Source organism: Carassius auratus, chromosome 47, assembly GCF_003368295.1.
Source record: "Carassius auratus strain Wakin chromosome 47, ASM336829v1, whole genome shotgun sequence".
Classification (NCBI taxonomy): Eukaryota; Metazoa; Chordata; class Actinopteri; order Cypriniformes; family Cyprinidae; genus Carassius; species Carassius auratus.
Genome location: NC_039289.1, coordinates 7,130,100 through 7,152,795, shown reverse-complemented (window position 1 = coordinate 7,152,795; position 22,696 = coordinate 7,130,100). Strand labels below are relative to the sequence as shown.

The 22,696-nt window shown below is 38.9% G+C and overlaps 2 protein-coding genes across 6 annotated transcripts; one reads left to right on the top strand and one right to left on the bottom strand.

Annotated features, from left to right (window-relative positions):
• Positions 1-345: 345 nt before the first annotated feature.
• Positions 346-17,782, top strand: LOC113064955 (afadin- and alpha-actinin-binding protein). Of its 5 annotated transcripts, none has more exons than XM_026235976.1 (13): positions 350-1,603; positions 2,697-2,871; positions 2,981-3,127; positions 3,262-3,465; positions 3,555-3,665; positions 3,757-3,892; positions 4,397-4,472; positions 4,572-4,752; positions 4,844-4,991; positions 5,145-5,275; positions 16,607-16,780; positions 16,858-16,969; positions 17,041-17,782. In XM_026235976.1, exons 3-13 carry the CDS (start codon positions 3,005-3,007, stop codon positions 17,100-17,102), a joined length of 1,458 nt encoding a protein of 485 aa, XP_026091761.1. In that variant the 5' UTR covers positions 350-1,603; positions 2,697-2,871; positions 2,981-3,004; the 3' UTR covers positions 17,103-17,782. The 5 variants fall into 5 exon arrangements, with proteins under 5 accessions (XP_026091765.1, XP_026091761.1, XP_026091764.1 ...); XM_026235979.1 differs by having other exon boundaries at positions 2,697-2,880; XM_026235978.1 differs by lacking the exon at positions 2,697-2,871.
• Positions 17,783-20,746: 2,964 nt separating this feature from the next.
• Positions 20,747-21,733, bottom strand: LOC113064551 (vitellogenin-like). The gene is made up of 5 exons (XM_026235405.1): positions 21,694-21,733; positions 21,545-21,607; positions 21,336-21,448; positions 21,084-21,232; positions 20,747-20,950 (listed from the first exon to the last, which is right to left on the bottom strand). The coding sequence occupies exons 1-5, from the start codon at positions 21,731-21,733 to the stop codon at positions 20,842-20,844; spliced, it is 474 nt and encodes a 157-aa protein (XP_026091190.1). The 3' UTR covers positions 20,747-20,841.
• Between the last annotated feature and the right edge of the window lie 963 nt (positions 21,734-22,696).

The following is a 22,696-nucleotide window of genomic DNA, read 5'->3' as shown; positions in this document are numbered from 1 at the left end:
ACACTTCGGCCCAGCAATGAGATACATAGATGATACTCAAAGTTTACTCAAATATGCCTTAAGATTTCAATACATTTAAAAGTATGCCTCTTCTGTATGGATAGAAAATTATTACAAAATACTATCTATAACCAAAGACACAAATTCAGATTGGTTTATCAGAGGTTGCTCAACATGTTTTATTATGACACGTAAAAAAAAAATAAAGAAATTAAAAAATATAGAAAAAATGTCTCTTCTGTATTAGAAAATGTATAAATAAATTATAAACAACTGAAAAATACCTCTGCTATATTAGCAATCCAAATAATAAAAGAAAGCTCTCACAAACTTACCAAAACTAACTAACAAATATATATATATATCTTTAGTTTTCTTCCTCGTTTCCACCAGGCCATTTTCATCACTTTATAAAAAAACAACTAGGATGGCCGGGACAGGACGCGAAAACAGGACATGTCCTGGGAAAACAGGACGTTTGGTCACCCTATGCAATACTTCTGTGAGCAAATTTTTCCTTATGGAAATGCACATTCAATGTTTCTTGAGGAAGTGCAACACCTTTTTAGCATAATGCAGAAGTTTCACAAAATATTGCTACATTTCTCTGGGGAATGCAATATGCAAACGTTTTCTGAGTAAATGCACATTTTATTGTGGTAATGGAAAAATCCTGAAACAGAAAACTTTTTTCAAAATAATGCAAATGTTTGATGAGAGACTGCTATTTTCTCTGGGCAGTGCAATAGATTTGAGGGAGAACGAGGGAATGAAAAGGTTTTGCATGTGAATGCAAGTTTCTTGGTTGAATAATACTTTGTGAGTTTGCTCGAAAGTATAACAAGGTTATAAATTGTCACTAAAGTGATGTCTATTCACTGCGCACAAGCGGATACACACCTCTGCTCTGTTGCTCACCCCCTCCCCTCACTTTCTTTTTATATGATGCTGTCCTTCAGAGTATTGTATTTCAGATGCACTGAAGGAGATTTACTAATTATGACTCTTTGTTAAACAGGGGAAAGGCGAAATGAAAACTTGGTGGCTGGAGTCAAAAAGAAGCCCTGCAGACCCTTTGTTCCCAGAAGATGAACCTCTGGTCTTCCTGCTCTTGTTAGCAGTTAAATTATGAGCTGCAGTCATATAGAAGCAGTCACGACAGAAACCTTGGAATAAAATGTGCAAACTGATTTGTCAAAAATAGATTTTCTAAAATAACTATTAGCTTTGCAGTGATAGGTATTTTAGCACGATGCTATTAATATTATCAGTGTATCACAATAAAGTACATTAGAGTAACTAGCACATTGAGTTTTTAGCACCTGCATTGACTGCTGTGACGCCTACTGCTAGATGTTACGCGGGGGCGCGCATGAGTTCTGGACAGCCAATGACAAGCCCTCATTTCTGTTGCATAGCGACGCATTTGCTTGTGAGTGTTTTCGTTCAAGGTTGAGTTGTCCAGAAGGCGCCTGCATCAATGTAACGAAGAGCATTATTACGCAAAATAACTTATCTGGAAAATATGTGTCATTTCTTGCCGAATGTCGGGAAATGAAGCTGGCAAACCTCACGAGCGCGCTTGAATGCCAAAAGATACGCAGTGAGTGAACCGCTGATGCTATAAAACTTACAAATCCACGTTTTTGTTAACTACGACATCTGTATGTTATCAATAAATATTTAAAGATGTAAAAAATCGCTTTTGTGGCGCATTATGATTTTGTAGTTTAGTGTAAATTCTGCGCCCTAATGCAGAAATCCTTCTATTCACCTTAACCTACTTTAGATCTGAACATGGTGTGTTCCAAGTTTTACTATAATATATACCTTCTCATGGATTTGTGTATCATCGTACAGTGGAATAATATATATATATATATATATATATATATATATATATATATATATATATATATATATATATATATATATTTATATATATATATATATATACACACATTTTCTTTGCATTAATGGTTCCATGAAGACCCTTGAACATCCATGGAACCTTTCCATTCCACAAAAGGTCTCTATAGGGGAAAAAAAGATTCTTTAGATTTTAAAAATGTTTTTCACACTAAGAACAATTCTTTTAAGAACAGTTCCCTGAAAGGTTCTTTGGGGAACAAAAATGGTACTTTTATGGCATCTCAGAAAAAAAAAGGAAGAATAAAACCCTTCTCGAAACTCTGTTTCTAAGACTGTAGTGATTTTTAACCAATGACATATGGTTTGTGCACTGATATATATGATAATTTTGTGCGGTTGAGGGCTTTAATATGCTGCTTTTTAACACATTATGTCACCATAGATGTCACCATCATTGGTTCTCTCATGCTTTGTGACCAAAATGTCATGAACTCAAACCTGACTTTTGGCACCATACTGTATTTTACTCAAGAACTTTGCTGGAGGGGACCATTTTAAATTCTTCAATTTTAAATCCTAAATGTAGGTCTGTTCTTTACAGAAATCTGTGGCTGGGCTTTATAATTCAGACTTTGAATGTTGTGCACAAGTCATATGGACTACATTCTTTGGGTTTTCATTTCGTTTTTTTTTTTCTCTTTTTTTTTTTGGAGAAAAGCAAAAGTGGTAACAGCAGGTTTGGAATGATTTGGGTGAGTAAATATTGACATTATTTCTGGGCAAAATATTCCTTTTAAATCAGTTGCGTTTGGCATATTTTTCAGGTTCTCAGCACATTGGAGATAAAAGTAACAGAGATTTCAGCCGGTGCTCCAGATAACCAAAGTCTTGTGGGAAAAGGGAAATATTAGGCGACTCAAAATACTGTGGAAAGTTATTTTAAGCACAGGTTCACCTCCTAACCTCATTTAGGGCAGTATTCGCATTCTCTCAGAACCGGTACCACATGTACTTTACAACAAATCTTTACAATTAATAATACGTTTTATGATTATGCGTTATTTTATACAGCTAACTTTTTATGTTTATGTTTCTTGTTCCTTCCTAGAACATATAGGCTTTATTGACTAGAATGTCTCCTTCAAGACTATACTCGGCATCTGTCATGCCTCCTCTGCCTTTAAGCTCTTTCAATATCTCAAGCAGCTTCTGCACAGAAGAGAATATCTCTGAGTGCATTCTATACATCAATCAGGTAGGTGCTCTTATATTTGTTTTGCAACTTGACCTTGTGAGTTTGAAGAGGATGAATCTAGTAGAATAATCGAAGCAAGAACATACCTGAATCTAGCATTTTTTTAATAGACATGCCACTCTTTACATTTACAGGAGTTGTCGTCTCTGTGCTTTCCACCAATTTTCCGAAACTCTGACAACATCCATGATCTGGATGCTGTGGTTGTCCTAAACAACATATATGACTTGCTTCAGCTCCACCGTCGAGCCGTTGGAATGATGGAGGAGCTGGAGGTGGAGCAGCTCAAGTCCAGCAGTGACCTCCACTACCAACATCTCACCAACACCAGGCTAAAGGTTGGGCTTTTCTATCACACTTTTTTTAAAATCGCTTATTAGTTCAGTAAACAAAACAAGAAAAACTACGAATTTTCACTGTTTTGTAGGACCAGCTTGAACTTTCGAAGAAGGAAAACATGCACTTGCACGAGCGAGAGCGTCAGCTGGAAACAAGTTTAAAGACTTTGCAGAACGGCTTAAAAGATGCAAAAGAAGAGGTGTGAAAAACGAAGGAGAAAGCTGTGATGTCATGTACTGTTTTTTCCCCAAAATATGCTATTTTATCAAATATGCTTTTTATTTTAAAAGGTACAAAGGCTGCAGGGTATCATTGGAAGCCGTGCCACACAATACAACCATGACATTAAGAGAAGAGAAAGGGAGCACAACAGAGTAAAGGAGCGCCTCAATCAACTACTCATTGCCAAAAAGGAAAATAAACAAGGTAATGTGTATAACTTAAGCTTATCTCCTAATACTGAATATACTGTCTTATTGGCATCTCTAAGACTTCTTATGCAGTAAACCAGTAATATTGTGAAATATTGTTAGAAGTTAAAACGACTGATATATTTTTGAATATATATATAAATGTTATTTATTGCTGTGATGCAAAGCTGAATTTTCAGGATCATTACTCAAGTCTTCAGTGTCACATGATCCCTCATTCTAATAATAATACATGTTTTTAGGATTTTTTGATAATTATAAAACTTCAGAGGAATAGCATTTTTTTTTAACCAAAGTAGAAATATTTTTCTATCTCTCTTATCAGGGTAAACACACACACAAACACACATACACACACACACACACTGAACTCAAGGGTAGTTACAAAAATGTATTAATTGCTTAAAAAAACAGTTGACTCAAAACTGAAAATTTGTAATTATGTAGTGACCTACATGACATTTCAGATCTTTTGAAAATACGTTCTACTTTCTGTCAGGAATGGAAGTTTTGAATTATGTTGGAAGGTCAGATGGGAGGAGGTGTCTTTGGAAAACTGGAAAAACTGAATCCAGGTAAAAGACAATCATTTGGGTTGTTTGTTGACATTCTAATGGTGGTTTCATATTTCCCTTTCTCTATAATATCATATGAAAACTTATTTTTTTCTTCAGACACGAGGGAGAGATGTACAAAACTCTACTCGATGAATTTGATAACCGTCAGAGGGAGCTAATGGTGGAAAACATAGAGCTAAAGAAGGTTCTTCAACAAATGAAACATGAGATGGTAGGGGTCTTAAATTCAAAGAAGATGTGCCAAAAGGAAGAGAAACAAAGCAAAAACATGGATCAGGTTTGACCATGTCCATTTTACCCTAAACATTTTACGATACAGCTCATAATTGCTTGTTTGCGCTAGTGGTATTTTTTTTGTCATATTTCAGTTGACTCTGCAGACAAATTCAGATGATGATGAACCCTTGAAAGGACCTCCTGAGATGTCATGTGATCATGCTCGGGAGAAACTCACCAACAGCATTCGTCAGCAGTGGAGAAAACTCAAACACCACGTGGAAAGACTGGACAGCCAAGGTAGAGCATTCCGCTCAAAGACTTTTAGTGCAAATCAATGTCTTCTTTATTCTTGAGCAGCCTTATCACCTAATGCACAGAATGGTACACATTAGACTTATACACAAAACTTTTATAAAATAAATATAAAGAAATATTTATTTGGTGTTGAAGCATCTATGGTGCAAGATGGAGACAGTGAAGAGATGATCTCCAAACAACTCCATGAAGATGAGACAGAGAGGCTCATGCAGGAAATCCAGCAGTGCAAAGAGTTTATTCAGACTCAACAACAACTTCTGCAAGTAAGTACAGGTACAATTTCATTCAGTCATTGATGCTTAAAGGGGGGGTGAAATGCTCGTTTTCAATCAATATCCTGTTACTCTTGAGTACCTATAGAGTAGTACTGCATTAATCATAACTCCAAAAAGTCTTTATTAGGGCCCGAGCACCGAGGTGCGAGGACCCTCTTGTATCTGCTTTGTTTATTAGGGCCCGAGCACCGAGGTGCGAGGACCCTCTTGTATCTGCTTTGTTTTTTATTATTATTAGGGCCCGAGCACCGATGGTGTGAGGACCCTCTTGGAATTGCTCCGTTTATTATTATTATTAGGGCCCGAGCACCGATGGTGTGAGGACCCTATTGGAATTGCTCCGTTTATTATTATTATTATTCCGCTTCTCCAAAATGAATCGCATTTTTGAGGGCCTAAACATGTTCAAAAAGTCACCAAATTTTGCACACGCCTCCGAACTGGCAAAAATTTACGTCTGATATGGGTTTCAGAAGTGGGCGTGGTAAAATGGCTCGACAGCGCCACCTATGCACGTTCAGCGGTGTGCGCCTCGAGCTACATTTCACGTACATGTATGAAAATCGGTAAACACATGTAACACATGAATACCTACAAAAAAGACTCTTGGAGCAAAATTCTAAACCCAACAGGAAGTCGGTTATTTTTAATATTATGAGCAAATTTTGTGTCATTTTTGCCATTTCCATGCGTTGTATTTTAACGAACTCCTCCTAGAGATTTCTTCAAATCAACACCAAATTTGGTATGCCTAATCTAAAGGCCTTTGCGATGTTAAATTGCGAAGATTTTGAGTTTTCGTTGAAGGGCGTGTCCGTGGCGGCCTGGCGAATTTCGATGACTCGCCATGAAAAATGAAGTTGCTATAACTCAGACATACAATGTCCAATCTGCCCCAAACTTCACATGGTTGATAAGACTCTGGAACAGAATAGATTGACATGCCCATATGCAGTTATAGTCATAGCGCCACCTATTGGCAACAGGAAGTGTCATATTTTATGCTGCGAAGAACTACTCCTAGAAATTTTATGACATCAATGTCTTTTTTGTGGTCAGTCTAATCTAAAGGCCTGTGCGATGTTAAGTTGTGAAGATCTTGAGTTTTCGTTAAAAGGCGTGTCCATGGCGCCGTCACGAAGTTCGATGTCTCGCCATGGGAATAAAAGATGTTATAACTCAGGCATAAAATGTCCGATCTTCCCCAAACTGCACATGTGTGATAAGAGTCCTGGCCTGAACACATCTGAAGGCCAAAATTCCATCAGGTGTGGCAAAATGGCTCGATAGCGCCACCTATACACTTTCAACAGAGTGCGACTCTAGCTATGTTTCACGTACATCTACAAAAATCGGTATACACATGTAACACAGCAATACCTACAAAAAAGTCTCTTCGCACGAAATCCAAATCCCAACAGGAAGTCGGTTATTTCGAATTTTCTCTGCAAAATTGGCGTTGTTTTTGCCATTTTCAAGGGTTGTACTTTAACGAACTCCTCCTAGAGATTTATTCAGATCAACAACAAACTTGGTCAGTGTAATCTTAAGCACTTTGCGATGTTAAATTGCGAAGATCTTTAGATTTCGTTAAAGGGCGTGTCCATGGCGGCCTGACAAATTTCGTTGTTTCGCCATGAAAAAGGAAGTTGCTGTAACTCAGACATACAATGTCCAATCTGCCCCAAACTTCACATGTTGGATAAGACTCTTGACCTGAACAGATCTACATGCCCACATTCAGTTATAGTCATAGCACCACCTATTGGCAACAGGAAGTGACATGTTTTACGCTGCGACAAACTACTCCTATAATTTTTTTGAGATTAACATATATTTTGTGGTCAGTCTAATCTAAAGGCCTGTGCAATGTTAACTTTTGGAGATCTTGAGTTTTTGTTAAAGGGCGTTTCCATGGCGCCATGACAAAATTTGATGTCTTGCCACAGCAAGAGAAGTTGTTGTAACTCAGGCATAATTTGTTCGATCTTCCCCAAACTTCACATTTTCGATAAGAGTCCTGCCCTGAACACATCTGAAGGCCAATAGTCCATTATAATGAGAGCACCACCTACTGGCAACACAAAGATTGGCACAAATATGGAGTAAACTTTGATATATTCCACTTATATTTATGAGTTTAAATGCATGTTTCTCACCGTTCACCTATTTACTAAAGCCACTCGCTGCCGGTGAGCCCGGGTGCGAGGGCCCGTTCATCGCTGCTTGCAGCTTTAATTATTATTATTATTATACTTCTCCAAAATGAATCGCATTTTTGAGGGCCTAAACATACTCAAAAAGTCATGAAACTTTGCACACACCTCAGAACTGGCGAAAATTTACATCTGATATGAGTTTCAGAAGTGGGTGTGGCAAAATGGCTCGACAGCGCCACCTATACACGTTCAATGGTGTGCGCCTCGAGCTATGTTTCACGTACATGTATGAAAATCGGTACACATGTGTAACTCTCCAGTACCTACAAAAAAGTATCTTAGAGCAAAATTCTAAACCCAACAGGAAGTCGGTTATTTTTAATATTATGAGCAAATTTTGTGTCATTTTTGCCATTTCCATGCGTTGTATTTTAACGAACTCCTCCTAGAGACTTATTCAGATCAACACCAAGTTTGGTATGCCTAATCTAAAGGACTTTGCGATGTTAAATTGCGAAGATTTTGAGTTTTCGTTGAAGGGCGTGTCAGTGGCGGCCTGGCGAATTTCGATGATTCGCCATGAAAAATGAAGTTGCTATAACTCAGACATACAATGTCCAATCTGCCCCAAACTTCACATGGTTGATAAGACTCTGAAACTGAATAGATTGACATGCCCATATTAAGTTATATTCATAGCGCCACCTATTGGCAACAGGAAGTGTCATATTTTACGCTGCGAAGAACTACTCCTAGAAATTTTATGACATCAATGTATTTTTTGTGGTCAGTCTAATCTAAAGGCCTGTGCGATGTTAAGATGTGAAGATCTTGAGTTTTCGTTAAAAGGCGTGTCCATGGCGCCATCACGAAGTTCGATGTCTCGCCATGGGAATAAAAGATGTTATAACTCAGGCATAAAATGTCCGATCTTCCCCAAACTGCACATGTGTGATAAGAGTCCTGGCTTGAACACATCTGAAGGCCAAAATTCCATCAGGTGTGGCAAAATGGCTCGATAGCGCCACCTATACACTTTCAACAGAGTGCGCCTCAAGCTATGTTTCACGTACATGTACAAAAATCGGTATACACATGTAACACACCAATACCTACAAAAAAGTCTCTTGGTACGAAATCCGAATCCCAACAGGAAGTCGGTTATTTAGAATTTTCTCTGCAAAATTGGCATTGTTTTTGCCATTTTCAGGGGTTGTACTTTAACAAACTCCTCCTAGAGATTTATTCAGATCAACACCAAACCTGGTCAGTGTAATCTTAAGCCCTTTGCGATGTTAAATTGCGAAGATCTTTAGATTTCGTTAAAGGGCGTGTCCATGGCGGCCTGACAAATTTCGATGTTTCGCCATGAAAAAGGAAGTTGCTGTAACTCAGACATACAATGTCCAATCTGCCCCAAACTTCACATGTTAGATAAAACTTCTGCCCTTAACAGATCTACATGCCCACATTCAGTTATAGTCATAGCGCCACCTATTGGCAACAGGAAGTGACATGTTTTACGCTGCGACAAACTACTCCTATACATTTTTTGAGATTAACATATATTTTGTGGTCAGTCTAATCTAAAGGCCTGTGCAATGTTAACTTTTGGAGATCTTGAGTTTTTGTTAAAGTGTGTTTCCATGGCGCCATGACAAAATTTGATGTCTTGCCACAGCAAGAGAAGTTGTTGTAACTCAAGCATAAAATGTTCAATCTTCCCCAAACTTCACATGTTTGATAAGAGTCCTGGCCTGAACACATCTGAAGGCCAATATTCCATTATAATGATAGCGCCACCTGCTGGCAACGGTAAGATTGGCACATATATGGGATATACTTTGATATATTCAACTTATATTTAGGACATTAAATGCATATTTCTCAACGTTCACCTTTTTACTAAAACCACACGATGGCGGTGAGCCCGGGTGCGAGGGCCCGTTCATCGCTGCTTGCAGCTTTAATTATTATTCTTCTTCTTCTTCTCCCGAATGAATCGCATTTTTGAGGGCTTTAACATGCTCAAAAAGTCATGAAACTTTGCACACGCGTCAAACCTGGTGAAAATTTTCGTCTGATATAGGATTCAGAAGAGGGTGTGGCAAAATGGCTCGACAGCGCCACCTATACCAAGAAAATCAACAGCCTTCCAGCTATGTTTCACCTACATGCACGAAAATTGGCACACATATGTAACACACCAATACCTACAAAAAAGACTCTTGGAGCGAAATTCTAAACCCAACAGGAAGTCGGTTATTTTTAATATTATGAGCATATTTTGTGTAATTTTGGTCATTTCCATGTGTTGTATTTTAACGAACTCCTCCTAGAGAGTTTTTCAAATCAACACCAAATTTGGTATGCCTAATCTAAAGGCCTTTGCGATGTTAAATTGCGAAGATCTTGAGTTTTCGTTGAAGGGCGTGCCCGTGGCGGCCTGGCGAATTTCGATGATTCGCCATGAAAAATGAAGTTGCTATAACTCACACATACAATGTCCAATCTGCCCCAAACTTCACATGTTTGATGAGACTCCGAACCTGAACAGATTGACATGCCCATATTCAGTTATAGTCATAGCGCCACCTATTGGCAACAGGAAGTAACATATTTTACGCTGCGACGAACTACTCCTAGAAATTTTATGACATCAATGTCTTTTTTGTGGTCAGTCTAATCTAAAGGCCTGTGCGATGTTCAGTTGTGAAGATCTTGAGTTTTCGTTAAAAGGCTTGTTCATGGCGCCATGGCGAAGTTCGATGTCTCGCAATGGGAATAAAAGATGTTATAACTCAGGCATAAAATGTCCGATCTTCCCCAAACTTCACATGTGTGATAAGAGTCCTGGCCTGAACAGATCTGCAGGCCAATATTCCACCGGGTGTGGCAGAATGGCTCTATAGCGCCACCTATACACTTTCAACGGAGTGCGCCTCGAGCTATGTTTCACGTACATGTACAAAAATTGGCACACACATGTAACACTCCAATACCTACAAAAAAGTCTGTTGGTACGAAATCCGGATCCCAACAGGAAGTCGGTTATTTTGAATTTTCCCTTCAAAATTGGTGTTGTTTTTGCCATTTTCAGGGGTTGTACTTCAACGAACTCCTCCTAGAGATTTATTCAGATCAACACCAAACTTGGTCAGTGTAATCTAAAGCCCTTTGCGATAATAAATTGCGAAGGACTTGAGGTTTCGTTAAAGGGCTGGTCCATGGCGGCCTGACAAATTTCGATGTTTCGCCATGAAAAAGGAAGTTGCTGTAACTCAGACATATAATGTCCAATCTGCCCCAAACTTCACATGTTGGATAAGACTCTTGACCTGAACAGATCTACATGCCAATATTCAGTTATAGTCATAGCGCCACCTATTGGCAACAGGAAGTTACATATTTTACACTGCGACAAACTACTCCTAGAAATTTTATGACATCAATGTCTTTTTTGTGGTCAGTCTAATCTAAAGACCTGTGTGATGTTTAGTTGTGAAGATCTTGAGTTTTTGTTAAAAGGTGTGTCCATGGCGCTGTGATGAAGTTTGATGTCTCACCATGGGAATAAAAGATGTTATAACTCAGGCATAAAATGTCCGATCTTGCCCAAACTTCACTTGTGTGATAAGGGTCCTGGCTTAAACAGATCTGAAGGCCAATATTCCATCGAGTGTGGCAAAATGGCTCGATAGCGCCACCTATACTCTTTCAACGGAGTGCGTATACACTTTAAACGGAGTGCGCCGCGAGCTATGTTTCACGTACATGTACAAAAATCGGTACACACATGTAACACACCAATATCTACAAAAAAGTCTCTTGGTACGAAATCCGAATCCCAACAGGAAGTCAGTTATTTAGAATTTTCTCTGCAAAATTAGTGTTGTTTTGGCCATTTTCAGGGGTTGGACTTTAACGAACTCCTCCTAGAGATTTATTCAGATCAACACCAAACTTGGTCAGTGTTATCTAAAGCCTTTTGCGATCTTAAATTGCGAAGATCTTGAGGTTTCGTTGAAGGGCGTGTCCATGGCGGCCTGACAAATTTCGATGTTTCGCCATGAAATAGGATGTTGTTGTAACTCAGGCATAAAATGTCCAATCCTCCCCAAACCTCACATGTTCGACAAAAGTCCTGCCCTGAACACATCTGAAGGCCAATATTCCACTATAATGATAGCGCCACCTGCTGGCAACAGGAAGATTGGCACATATATGGAATAAACATTGATATATTCTACTTATATTTATGAGTTTAAACGCATATTTCTCACCGTTCACCTATTAACTAAAGCCACTCGCTGCCGGTGAGCCCGGGTGCGAGGGCCCGTTCATCGCTGCTTGCAGCTTTAATTATTATTATTATTCTTCTTCTTCTTCTCCCGAATGAATCGCATTTTTGAGGGCTTTAACATGCTCAAAAAGTCATGAAACTTTGCACACGCGTCAAACCTGGTGAAAATTTTCGTCTGATATAGGATTCAGAAGAGGGTGTGGCAAAATGGCTCGACAGCGCCACCTATACTAAGAAAATCAACAGCCTTCCAGCTATGTTTCACATACATGCACGAAAATTGGCACACATATGTAACACACCAATACCTACAAAAAAGACTCTTGGAGCGAAATTCTAAACCCAACAGGAAGTCGGTTATTTTTAATATTATGAGCAAATTTTGTGTAATTTTGGTCATTTCCATGTGTTGTATTTTAACTAACTCCTCCTAGAGATTTCTTCAAATCAACACCAAATTTGGTGTGACTAATCTAAAGGCCTTTGCGATGTTAAATTGCGAAGATCTTGAGTTTTCGTTGCAGGGCGTGTCCGTGGCGGCCTGGCGAATTTCGATGATTCGCCACGAAAAATGAAGTTGCTATAACTCACACATACAATGTCCAATCTGCCCCAAACTTCACATGTTTGATGAAACTCCGAACCTGAACAGATTGACATGCCCATATTCAGTTATAGTCATAGCGCCACCTATTGGCAACAGGAAGTGACATATTTTACGCTGCGACGAACTACTCCTAGAAATTTTATGACATCAATGTCTTTTTTGTGGTCAGTCTAATCTAAAGGCCTGTGCGATGTTCAGTTGTGAAGATCTTGAGTTTTCATTAAAAGGCTTGTTCATGGCGCCGCGACGAAGTTCGATGTCTCGCCATGCGAATAAAAGATGTTATAACTCAGGCATAAGATGTCCGATCTTCCCAAACTTCACATGTGTGATAAGAGTCCTGGCCTGAACAGATCTTCAGGCCAATATTCCACCGGGTGTGGCAGAATGGCTCTATAGCGCCACCTATACACTTTCAACGGAGTGCGCCTCGAGCTATGTTTCACGTACATGTACAAAAATTGGTACACACATGTAACACTCCAATACCTACAAAAAAGTCTCTTGGTACGAAATCCGGATCCCAACAGGAAGTCGGTTATTTTGAATTTTCCCTTCAAAATTGCTGTTGTTTTTGCCATTTTCAGGGGTTGTACTTTAACGAACTCCTCCTAGAGATTTATTCAGATCAATACCAAACTTGGTCAGTGTAATCTAAAGCCCTTTGCAATAATAAATTGCGAAGGACTTGAGGTTTCGTTAAAGGGCGGGTCCATGGCGGCCTGACAAATTTCGATGTTTCGCCATGAAAAAGGAAGTTGCTGTAACTCAGACATACAATGTCCAATCTGCCCCAAACTTCAAATGTTGGATAAGACTCTTGACCTGAACAGATCTACATGCCAATATTCAGTTATAGTCATAGCGCCACCTATTGGCAACAGGAAGTTAAATATTTTACACTGCGACAAACTACTCCTAGAAATGTTATGACATCAATGTCTTTTTTGTGGTCAGTCTAATCTAAAGACCTGTGTGATGTTTAGTTGTGAAGATCTTGAATTTTTGTTAAAAGGCGTGTCCATGGCGCCGTGATGAAGTTCAATGTCTCGCCACGGGAATAAAAGATGTTATAACTCAGGCATAAAATGTCCGTTCTTGCCCAAACTTCACATGTGTGATAAGGGTCCTGGCCTAAACAGATCTGAAGGCCAATATTCCATAGAGTGTGGCAAAATGGCTCGATAGCGCCACCTATACACTTTCAACGGAGTGCGTATACACTTTAAACGGAGTGCGCCTCGAGCTATGTTTCACGTACATGTACAAAAATTGGTACACACATGTAACACTCCAATACCTACAAAAAAGTCTCTTGGTACGAAATCCGGATCCCAACAGGAAGTCGGTTATTTTGAATTTTCCCTGCAAAATTGGTGCTGTTTTTGCCATTTTCAGGGGTTGTACTTTAACGAACTCCTCCTAGAGATTTATTCAGATCAACACCAAACTTGGTCAGTGTAATCTAAAGCCATTTGCGATGTTAAATTGCGAAGGACTTGAGGTTTCGTTAAAGGGCGTGTCCATGGCGGCCTGACAAATTTCGATGTTTCGCCATAAAAAGGAAGTTGCTGTAACTCAGACATACAATGTCCAATCTGCCCCAAACTACACATGTTGGATAAGACTCTTGACCTGAACAAATCTACATGCCAATATTCAGTTATAGTCATAGCGCCACCTATTGGCAACAGGAAGTGACATATTTTACACTGCGACAAACTATTTCCAGAAATGTTATGACATCAATGTCTTTTTTGTGGTCAGTCTAATCTAAAGACCTGTGTGATGTTTAGTTGTGAAGATCTTGAGATTATGTTAAAAGGTGTGTCCATGGCGCCGCGACGAAATTCGATGTCTCGCCATGGGAATAAAATATGTTATAACTCAGGCATAAAATGTCCGATCTTCCCTAAACTTTAAATGTGTGATAAGGGTCCTGGCCTGAACAGACATGAAGGCAAATATTCCATTGGATGTGGCAAAATGGCTCGATAGCGCCACCTATACACTTTCAACGGAGTGCATATGCACTTTCAATGGAGTGCGCCTCGAGCTATGTTTCACGTACATGTACAAAAATCGGTACACACATGTAACACACCAATACCTACAAAAAAGTCTCTTGGTACGAAATCCGAATCCCAACAGGAAGTCGGTTATTTAGAATTTTCTCTGCAAAATTGGCATAGTTTTTGCCATTTTCAGGGGTTGTACTTTAACGAACTCCTCCTAGAGATTTATTCAGATAAACACCAAACTTGGTCAGTGTAATCTTAAGCCCTTTGCGATGTTTAATTGCGAAGATCTTGAGGTTTCGTTAAAGGGCGTGTCCATTGCGGCCTGACAAATTTCGATGTTTCGCCATGAAAAAGGAAGCTGCTGTAACTCAGACATACAATGTCCAATCTGCCTCAAACTTCACATGTTAGATAAGACTTCTGCCCTTAACAGATCTACATGCCCATATTCAGTCATAGTCATAGCGCCACCTGCTGGCAGCAGGAAGTGTCAATGTTTTACACTGCAAATAACTACTCCAAGAAATTTTATGACATCCAAATTTTATTTTGGTCAGTCTAATCTAAAGTTCTTTGCAATGTTAAATTGTGGAGATCTTGAGATTTTGTTAAAGGGTGTGTCCATGGCGCCATGACAAAATTTGATGTCTCGCCATCGGAAGAGAAGTTGTTGTAACTCAGGCATTAAATGTTCAATCTTCCCTAAACTTCACATGTTCGATAAGAGTCCTGGCCTGAACACATCTGAAGGCCAATATTCCATTATAATGACAGCGCCACCTGCTTACAACAGGAAAATTGGCAGATATATGGAATAAACTTTGACATATTCCACTTATATTTCTGAGTTTAAATGCATATTTCTCACCGTTCACATATCTACTAAAGCCACTTACTGCCGGTGAGCCCGGGTGCGAGGGCCCGTTCATCGCTGCTTGCAGCTTTAATTTTTATTATATTCATAAGAGAAAGATAGTCTGTACCGATTTTTTCCCGGAAAAACACGGCCTGCTGGAGGCGTGACGTGTGGGCGGAGCTAAAGAATCACGAGCGCAAGTAGGCTTTTGCGTTGAAAGCATTTGGAAGCTGTGACTTTACCGTGAGGACAAAACCAACCAAAACAAACCATGGCTAACAGTCAGATTCAGCGTATATTTATGATCCAGAATCAGATCCCGAGGCTGAAACTGAACGAGAGCAGCAGCAGCAACGACTCGCTCCGAGCGGGGCTCGAACCCGGGTCTTCGATGGGAGGGGACGCACTAACAAGGAGGCAGAGATATTTGAAGCAGTTTTACTCACCGCCTGCGGTTCCAACACACGATCGTGACCCTTTTTCGTTGGGATTGGATCATCCTTAAGAAATAAACGATGTGCAAATCCGGCGTCAAACTGGGCCTTGTTTGTAAAACAAGCATCTTCGAAATAGAGGGAACAAACACAAACACTTGCACAACTCCGTTGATGCTCTGTAAAAATAAACTCCATTGTTGCGGAGGCCTGGTCCTCTCTCGTCCTTCACGGTCGTCACTCCAGTTTTATATCCTTCCATCTCCTACGTGGGACTCAAGACCGGCGGTGGGGCGCAGGTGTAGCTTATCTCCAATCACTACACCTGGCCTCACTCCTCGTTCCCACGCCTCTCGGCCCCGCCCCACTCGCCACATCCATCCACTGGTCCCTTAATGCTGTTTTTTCTTTGGTAATCTGTGCAGGGTTGTCTTGCCCTGCAAACCAAAAACACACTCCTTTTGTGACATTTCGCGACGCTCTCGCTCTGATCAGTGAATGTCTGTTGTGCTCAGTGCTCTGCTATAAGGGAGCGCGCGCTCTTCCGGCAGAAGTGCCCTCAGGACCCATATAAGGAAATTCCGCTCCATCTAACGTCACACAGAGCCATACTCGAAAAAAAAACTTTCCGAAACTTGTGACAAACCGGAAGGAATATTTTTGGAACAGAAATACTCCTTCAAACGTACAACTTAATTTTTGAAACTTTGTCCATGTTTTGTATGGGAATCCAACTCTTTAACAGTGTAAAAAACTCAGTATGCATGAAATAGCATTTCACCCCCCCTTTAAAATCACAAGTAGAGCTGCGTTCCTACACTCTTAAAAAAAGGTTCCAAAATGGAGTTTTCACAGCGATGCCATAAAGAACAATTTTGAGTTTTCCAAAGAACCCTTCAGATATTTCCAAGAGAATATGAAAGTTGCTTATTTTTACAGCAACAGCTAAACACATCCTGTGATGAGGAGACTGCAGCCGTTCTGAATGATTCCTACATGCTGGAAGAGAAGGAACGCTTGAAAGAAGAGTGGAGAGTGTTTGAAGAACAGAGGAAAAACTTTGAAACCGAAAGGAGAAATTTCACAGAGGCTGCCGTCAGATTGGGCCACGAGGTTCTGGCTTATACTTGGCTTTTACGGATTTCTGAATTCATCTGGATTTTAATAGGATTTTTTTTTTCTTGTTTCAGAGAAAATGTTTTGAGGATGATCGTGCAATGTGGCTCAAACACCAGTTTCTGAACACAACGTTTGCAGACCAAATGAAACCACAAAGTCGCAGGACTGATGAATTTTCAAAGCGTAAGTTTATTCTTTTTACTAGTTTGAATTTTCTTTCAAATAACTTGAAATTAGTTTTTTTGATTTTGCAGACTCTGGTTATGAAGAGAAACTCATTTCAATTTCTGGCAAAGTCAGCAAATCTCATCTTTAGTCCATCCACACCCATGGAACTGCTTGCAGAGGAACCTACATTTTCTTCCAACACCAGAAGTGTGACAGCTGGAACCAATATAAATAAGTCTGCTAGTATCTTAATGAAGAACTTTCAACATATGGACATTAATATTAAACAAAATCATGTGCCAATTGTTGACTAAAGGCTGCTGAATCTTACAAGCCTCTGAATTTTTCATTTAGAAATTCCATTTGGTAATTTATTCATATTGCATTTTGCTAGTAGAAATGAACTAAAGTATTTCTAGTTTTTCCATATGTTGTTGTTGTATTAGTTTAAGCTTCTTATGGTTAACTTCTAGGTAGTTAAAATAATAGATGTACATTTCTTAAACTTTTACAGGTAAGAATGTCAATTTGTGTTTTTAATATATGCAGGTTTTTAATCTAAAGGACATTTTAAATGCCTTGTTAGCTAACAGTTTATCTTCTTGTATAAGGTGTTAGTATGGAAAAAATAATCTGCTTAAGTCTTCTGCAGATAATATACCCATGCATAAGTAGCCTGAAACTACAGCTGAAGACAGTGAACTTGCTCTTGAGTATTCACAGACCAGCTTAGCTTTTCCAATATGGCAGACGGCTTACATATATCAGCCCATGCGAACCATTGCTAAAAAGGAATATACGATACATATCTGGTTTAAAAAAAAAAAATGCTTTCAACAGAGTTGTTATACTTCTTGTAACTTATTTCTTGTTGTGGAGCAGTTACTTAGATCGAAGTTGTAAAGAATGCCAGTGCTTTTGAGAGTGCTTTTGACAGATCTAGATCCCATTCTTTGTTCAGTTTATTTATTGTGCATTTGCCTTTGAAACTACATTTTACTTAATAGATTTTTTTTAAGGTAACCGGTATACCAACATTGTTTAAATCATCTGCAAAACCACACTGAAGTAATGTATTGTAGCATGTGGATAAAGTGCTATAGTCACTCAACTGGATATAAAACATAAGGAAAAAGCTCTAAATAAAGTGGTATAGACATGGTCTTTCAAAATGCTTTAGCCAATATTCAAATAAAAGAAACTCTTGTAAAAAGCTTTAAATAATGACAAAATCTAATTCTTTGAAAATAAAAGGTTATACCAACTACCACTGGATTCCAAATGGGGCGGGGGTTCATGAAGAAAAAAAAATTCCATTGATCTTCTTTCGACATGCAAGAAAAAAAAAAAAAAAAAAACACCCCCTCTTGTCTTGTTAGTCAAAAACCAGCATATATTTAAGCCAGTCTGCCAAGACCACTGTGGAATGTGTTACTTTATGATGTAATAGTGTGGCTAAATTCCACCTCAGAAGATAGATGCCCGTTAAGCCCTGCCCACCGATTAAAGCATGTACTGTTAAAAGAACCCCCCCCCCACACACACACAAAACAAAACAAAACAGAGGTCAATGCAGAAAGCAAACGATTAGATGGATGAAATGAGCTGTACTCTTCAAGTTGGCTTGTCAAAGTAAGCAGCAAGCTGGTAACCCAACAGCTTTTGGTCAACTCACAACATGGGCAATGACAGGATATTACCCTTGGTAGTTATGAAGAAACGAGATCGAGAAGACCCAGAAATGAATCAAAGCTAGATGCAGCACTTTCACTGCCAACTTCCTAAGAGGCGCCATGTACTGCAAGCAAGAAGGGGTTCAGTAATAAGCGATAGGCATTAATTTTAAGGTATTATTAACAATCGTATTTTTCGGTAGTTACTTGATCTTTGTGGATTTTCCTGAAAGTCTCCATGATGGTGGCAGTCTGAAAATTCTCTTCAATTAAACATTTAAGGAGCCTGTCAGCAGCTCTAGGACCAACTTGGACTTCAAGCTCCAGTCTTCCAACTGCAGGACCTTCAGCTACAGCCAAAATGACGAAACCATTAATCATTTTGCCGATAATCCTTCCATGAATCTATTCATATTCTATTCAATCTTCATAGCTATACCTCTTGCTAGAGAGGGACCGGCTGAGTGCAGTTCAGTTATGTAGAACAGAGGATAACTTCTGATAAAAGCAGCATTGTAAGGGTGCACATGAATGCATCCCTTGATTTCAACGTACGGGACAGCAGGACTCTTACAGAATGGAGTAGCAGTTCTCACAGGAGCCTCAGGTGCCATCTCAGAGGACTGGATAGAAAAATAAAATTTTCCACTATGGAGCTTGAAGCAAACATTTTTTCATGTGCATTTATAGCTTACCATAAATCACCAGCATTGAGTTTTGCAGGAACAATTTCGTTACCAAGGGAACAATCCTTTCAGCAGTGGGATCTTCAATGTTTCTAACCACAGCAAGAGTCTCAAAGCTGTTGGAATTAGAAGTAAAAGGATCTTTCACAAAAAAGCAGTTACAACAAATAACTTTAATTCACTGACATCACTAAGACTTAATTATCTCACAGCAGCAGTGCATTCAGGAACCTCAACAGACAAAGCCGTGGCGGGAAAAGCAGAAACAAATACAGGCAGTGCATTCCCGGTCTCAGAGACCAAGGCAGGAAACACAGAAGAGAGTTCAAAAACGGCCTCCACAGCCATGACTGACAGCAGCGGTGGATCCTCCAGGCTGGATGCCAGTTTGGGACTCTGAAAAGCTGACATCCAGGCTCTGGGTCCAACAGACAAGACTTGACAAACACTGGCAAACAGGTATATAGAGGGCAAGACAAAGAATATTCCTAGGGCAAGTGTGGGTCTTCGATGAGCAAACAATATCCAGAGGGCTAAGTAAGAGGGGTAATCCAGTATCCAGAGCAAAAGGGTCAAAACACAGCAAGGCAAGAAAAAGACTATACTATGAAAATTAGAAACAGAGACAAGATTATGAAAACTAGAAACAGAGACAAGACTATGAAAACAAGGAACTGAAACAAGACTATGAAAACTAGAAACTAACACAGAACGGCTTATGTATTACTAAGAGAGAAATTAATGCAGAACATAACTCAGCAGTGTGTGAAAGGAAGTCAAATGCTTATAAAGCGAGTCTGATTGTGCTGTGCTGTGTGTAATTGGTCTCAGGTGCATGTGTTATTGTTGACTGGTGATTGGTGCAAGGGAGCATGGGAAATGGAGTCCAGGTGTGTAGCGTGAGAGTCTGTGATGTGGATGATGACCTCTGGTGGTGAATTAACAGAAGTTCAATGACCGGATCATGACAGTGCTCATATGATGTGGTAAAGTAAATATGTGAAAAATGAATTGTTGTTCTTACACGGCTGCCATAACAGGGGCAGTGATTCTGATCAAGGACTTGATATGAGAATAGGCAAAGCTCACGACATGCATGTTAGTCTCAATCTTCAGAGCACCAGCAAGACTGGAAATGAGAGCCACCGATGGCTTGGTCTCAAACAACACAATACAAGGGCCACTGGCTGAACCTAATTCAGAAAACAAGGTTAGTATATTTTTGGATGAAAATGTGCATAATAATGTTTTATTTATTTATTAAATATCTGAGTTTGTCCTTGAACCGAGCTCAGATAGCCTCTATGTTTTCTAAGGTGGCAACACACAGAAGCTGGATGAGCTGAATAAACTTAAGGGGAGCATCATCATGGACCATGGCCACATTGTTTTCAACAAAGGGCTTTAAGACTTCAATAATCTAGAGAGTCTTCAACATGGATCAAAGGCTTAAAAGATTTTTAAGATTTTAATTAATTCATTATACCTGGGCTGGTGCATCACTGATCTTCATTAGTTGAATGGGTGTCTAAAGAATCTCAGTTGCAAACTCATACTGTAGGGATCCACGGGCCAAGTAATCAGCTTTGATTGGAACAATGGGGGCCATCTCAATCTCAACAAAAGCCAAGGTGTGTCTAAAACAAAAAAAAAATGTTTCTGAATTTGCAACTCAATTAAGTTTTGTTTTAAACGTAAAGTTGATGCGATATGATAGGAATATTGTTAGTTTGAATTCCTTATACAAATCTCAAAGATTGTCTGACATACTTTGCTTCCATCATTGCTGCATCATGGATCTCATGGATGGGTGAAAAATAATGCACTTCTTCAACTGTTTCCTCAGTGATTAGTACTCCGGTGGCTGCTGGTTTCATGATGTAATTGTAACTCGCAGTTTCAATCAGACTCTTGAATCTCTGTTTAAAGAATGGCATGTTACAATTTGACTTCTGGCATTTTAATTGAATAAATATTTCAATAATTTCCTGTTTTCTCCATTACCTCAGCACATCTTTACACATAAGTACATTCAGCACATCTCTCAGTGTATGCCAAGCCAATGTCCTGTATGATTCTCTCCTGTAGAGCCTCATACTTGTACACATAGGTCTTATAGAGGGGAAAATCAGGAACTGAAAAAGGCAGAGTATTTCAGAGTATTTTCTGAATGCAATTGTACATTATCAGGGGGAAAAAAATCAAGTAATATTGAGCCAAATATTACTTACCAAGGTTGATCTGTTGACTTGCTGGAGAAAAAAAAAAAAAAGAGAGAGAGAGAGAGAGAAGTGCTTTGTTCTAATGCACTTCCCTTATAAGGGAAATCTAAAAAAAACAAAGAGAAAGAGGAAGATCTTCACTTCAAAATTTTACTTACCCACAAGGGCTACAGTCAGGGCAAGCACAACAGCTCTCATGGCTGGTGTTTTGTAAAGAACTCATCAGAGCATCAGATCTTTTATAGATGTATAATTTTTTTTTATCATTAAATATCAATAGATGTCTTTAGATGTGTCAAAAAGTACATAAGATTAGGCTTTTTGTTGGTCAACTTATCTGAATATCAGTATCAAATTAGGTTAGGTTAGGTTAGGTTAGCCTGCCCTGTAATGTCATCCTCCAGGCCAATGTTCAATGCCAGTTTTATGTCTTCATATGCAAAAAAAAGAAAAAAAAAAAAAAGGAAAAAGCTAACTTTAGTCCATTAATTAAATGCAGTTTTTGCAGGTTTTGCACATATGTATATTACAGGATATATAATTTTTACACAGGAAGTAACATTTTTGTGGCTGGGTTCACAGGATTATTATGTAAAGAATACATACAATTACTTAAGAAAAGGATGAAAAGTTATGATTTTATAAATGTTACAATTGCTGCTTTTAGTTATCATTGCTTTTAATATTTTTGATACATTTTAATAAATAATTGCTAATCCTTGCTGCAACTTTACTCCCTGTGAAATCCACTGTTTTTTATTTTATTTTTTTATTTTTTATGTGTTGATACAGGTATGTATTATTTTTATACATTCCATACCCTGGACATACTCAAGCCTTGTCAATCTACAGTGATCACTCAAAACAGGAATCAGGAACTCTGTTTTATGTGTCATCATTTAGAAGGAAACTGTCTTTTATGTTCATTATTTCGTTTATTTTAGAAGTGTTGAAACTTATTCTGCATGAAAACCATTTATCTTAAATATTAGCCACAACTGAGCTATCAAATTTAACATAAAAAAAAAAAAAATTAACATTGGTTTAATTTATTTGGAGAGATGATTAGAAATTGCTCTGTTATTTGGATGGTGCTCCACTGTCCTGTGGCTGGTACTAAGCGGTTCAGTTCTATTGATTAGCCCAGTATCTTTTACACTG

Coding starts and splice junctions, on each gene's coding strand:
- LOC113064955 (XM_026235978.1), top strand. CDS start 3,005: ATGTCTCCTTCAAGACTATACTCGGCATCTGTCATGCCTCCTCTGCCT. Junction 3,466..3,554: donor TCACCAACACCAGGCTAAAG/GTTGGGCTTTTC, acceptor ACTGTTTTGTAG/GACCAGCTTGAACTTTCGAA. Junction 4,992..5,144: donor GGAAAGACTGGACAGCCAAG/GTAGAGCATTCC, acceptor TTGGTGTTGAAG/CATCTATGGTGCAAGATGGA.
- LOC113064551 (XM_026235405.1), bottom strand. CDS start 21,733: ATGAGAGCTGTTGTGCTTGCCCTGACTGTAGCCCTTGTGG. Junction 21,233..21,335: donor GATGTGCTGAATGTACTTAT/GTGTAAAGATGT, acceptor TTCTTTAAACAG/AGATTCAAGAGTCTGATTGA. Junction 20,951..21,083: donor GCAGCAATGATGGAAGCAAA/GTATGTCAGACA, acceptor TTTTTGTTTTAG/ACACACCTTGGCTTTTGTTG.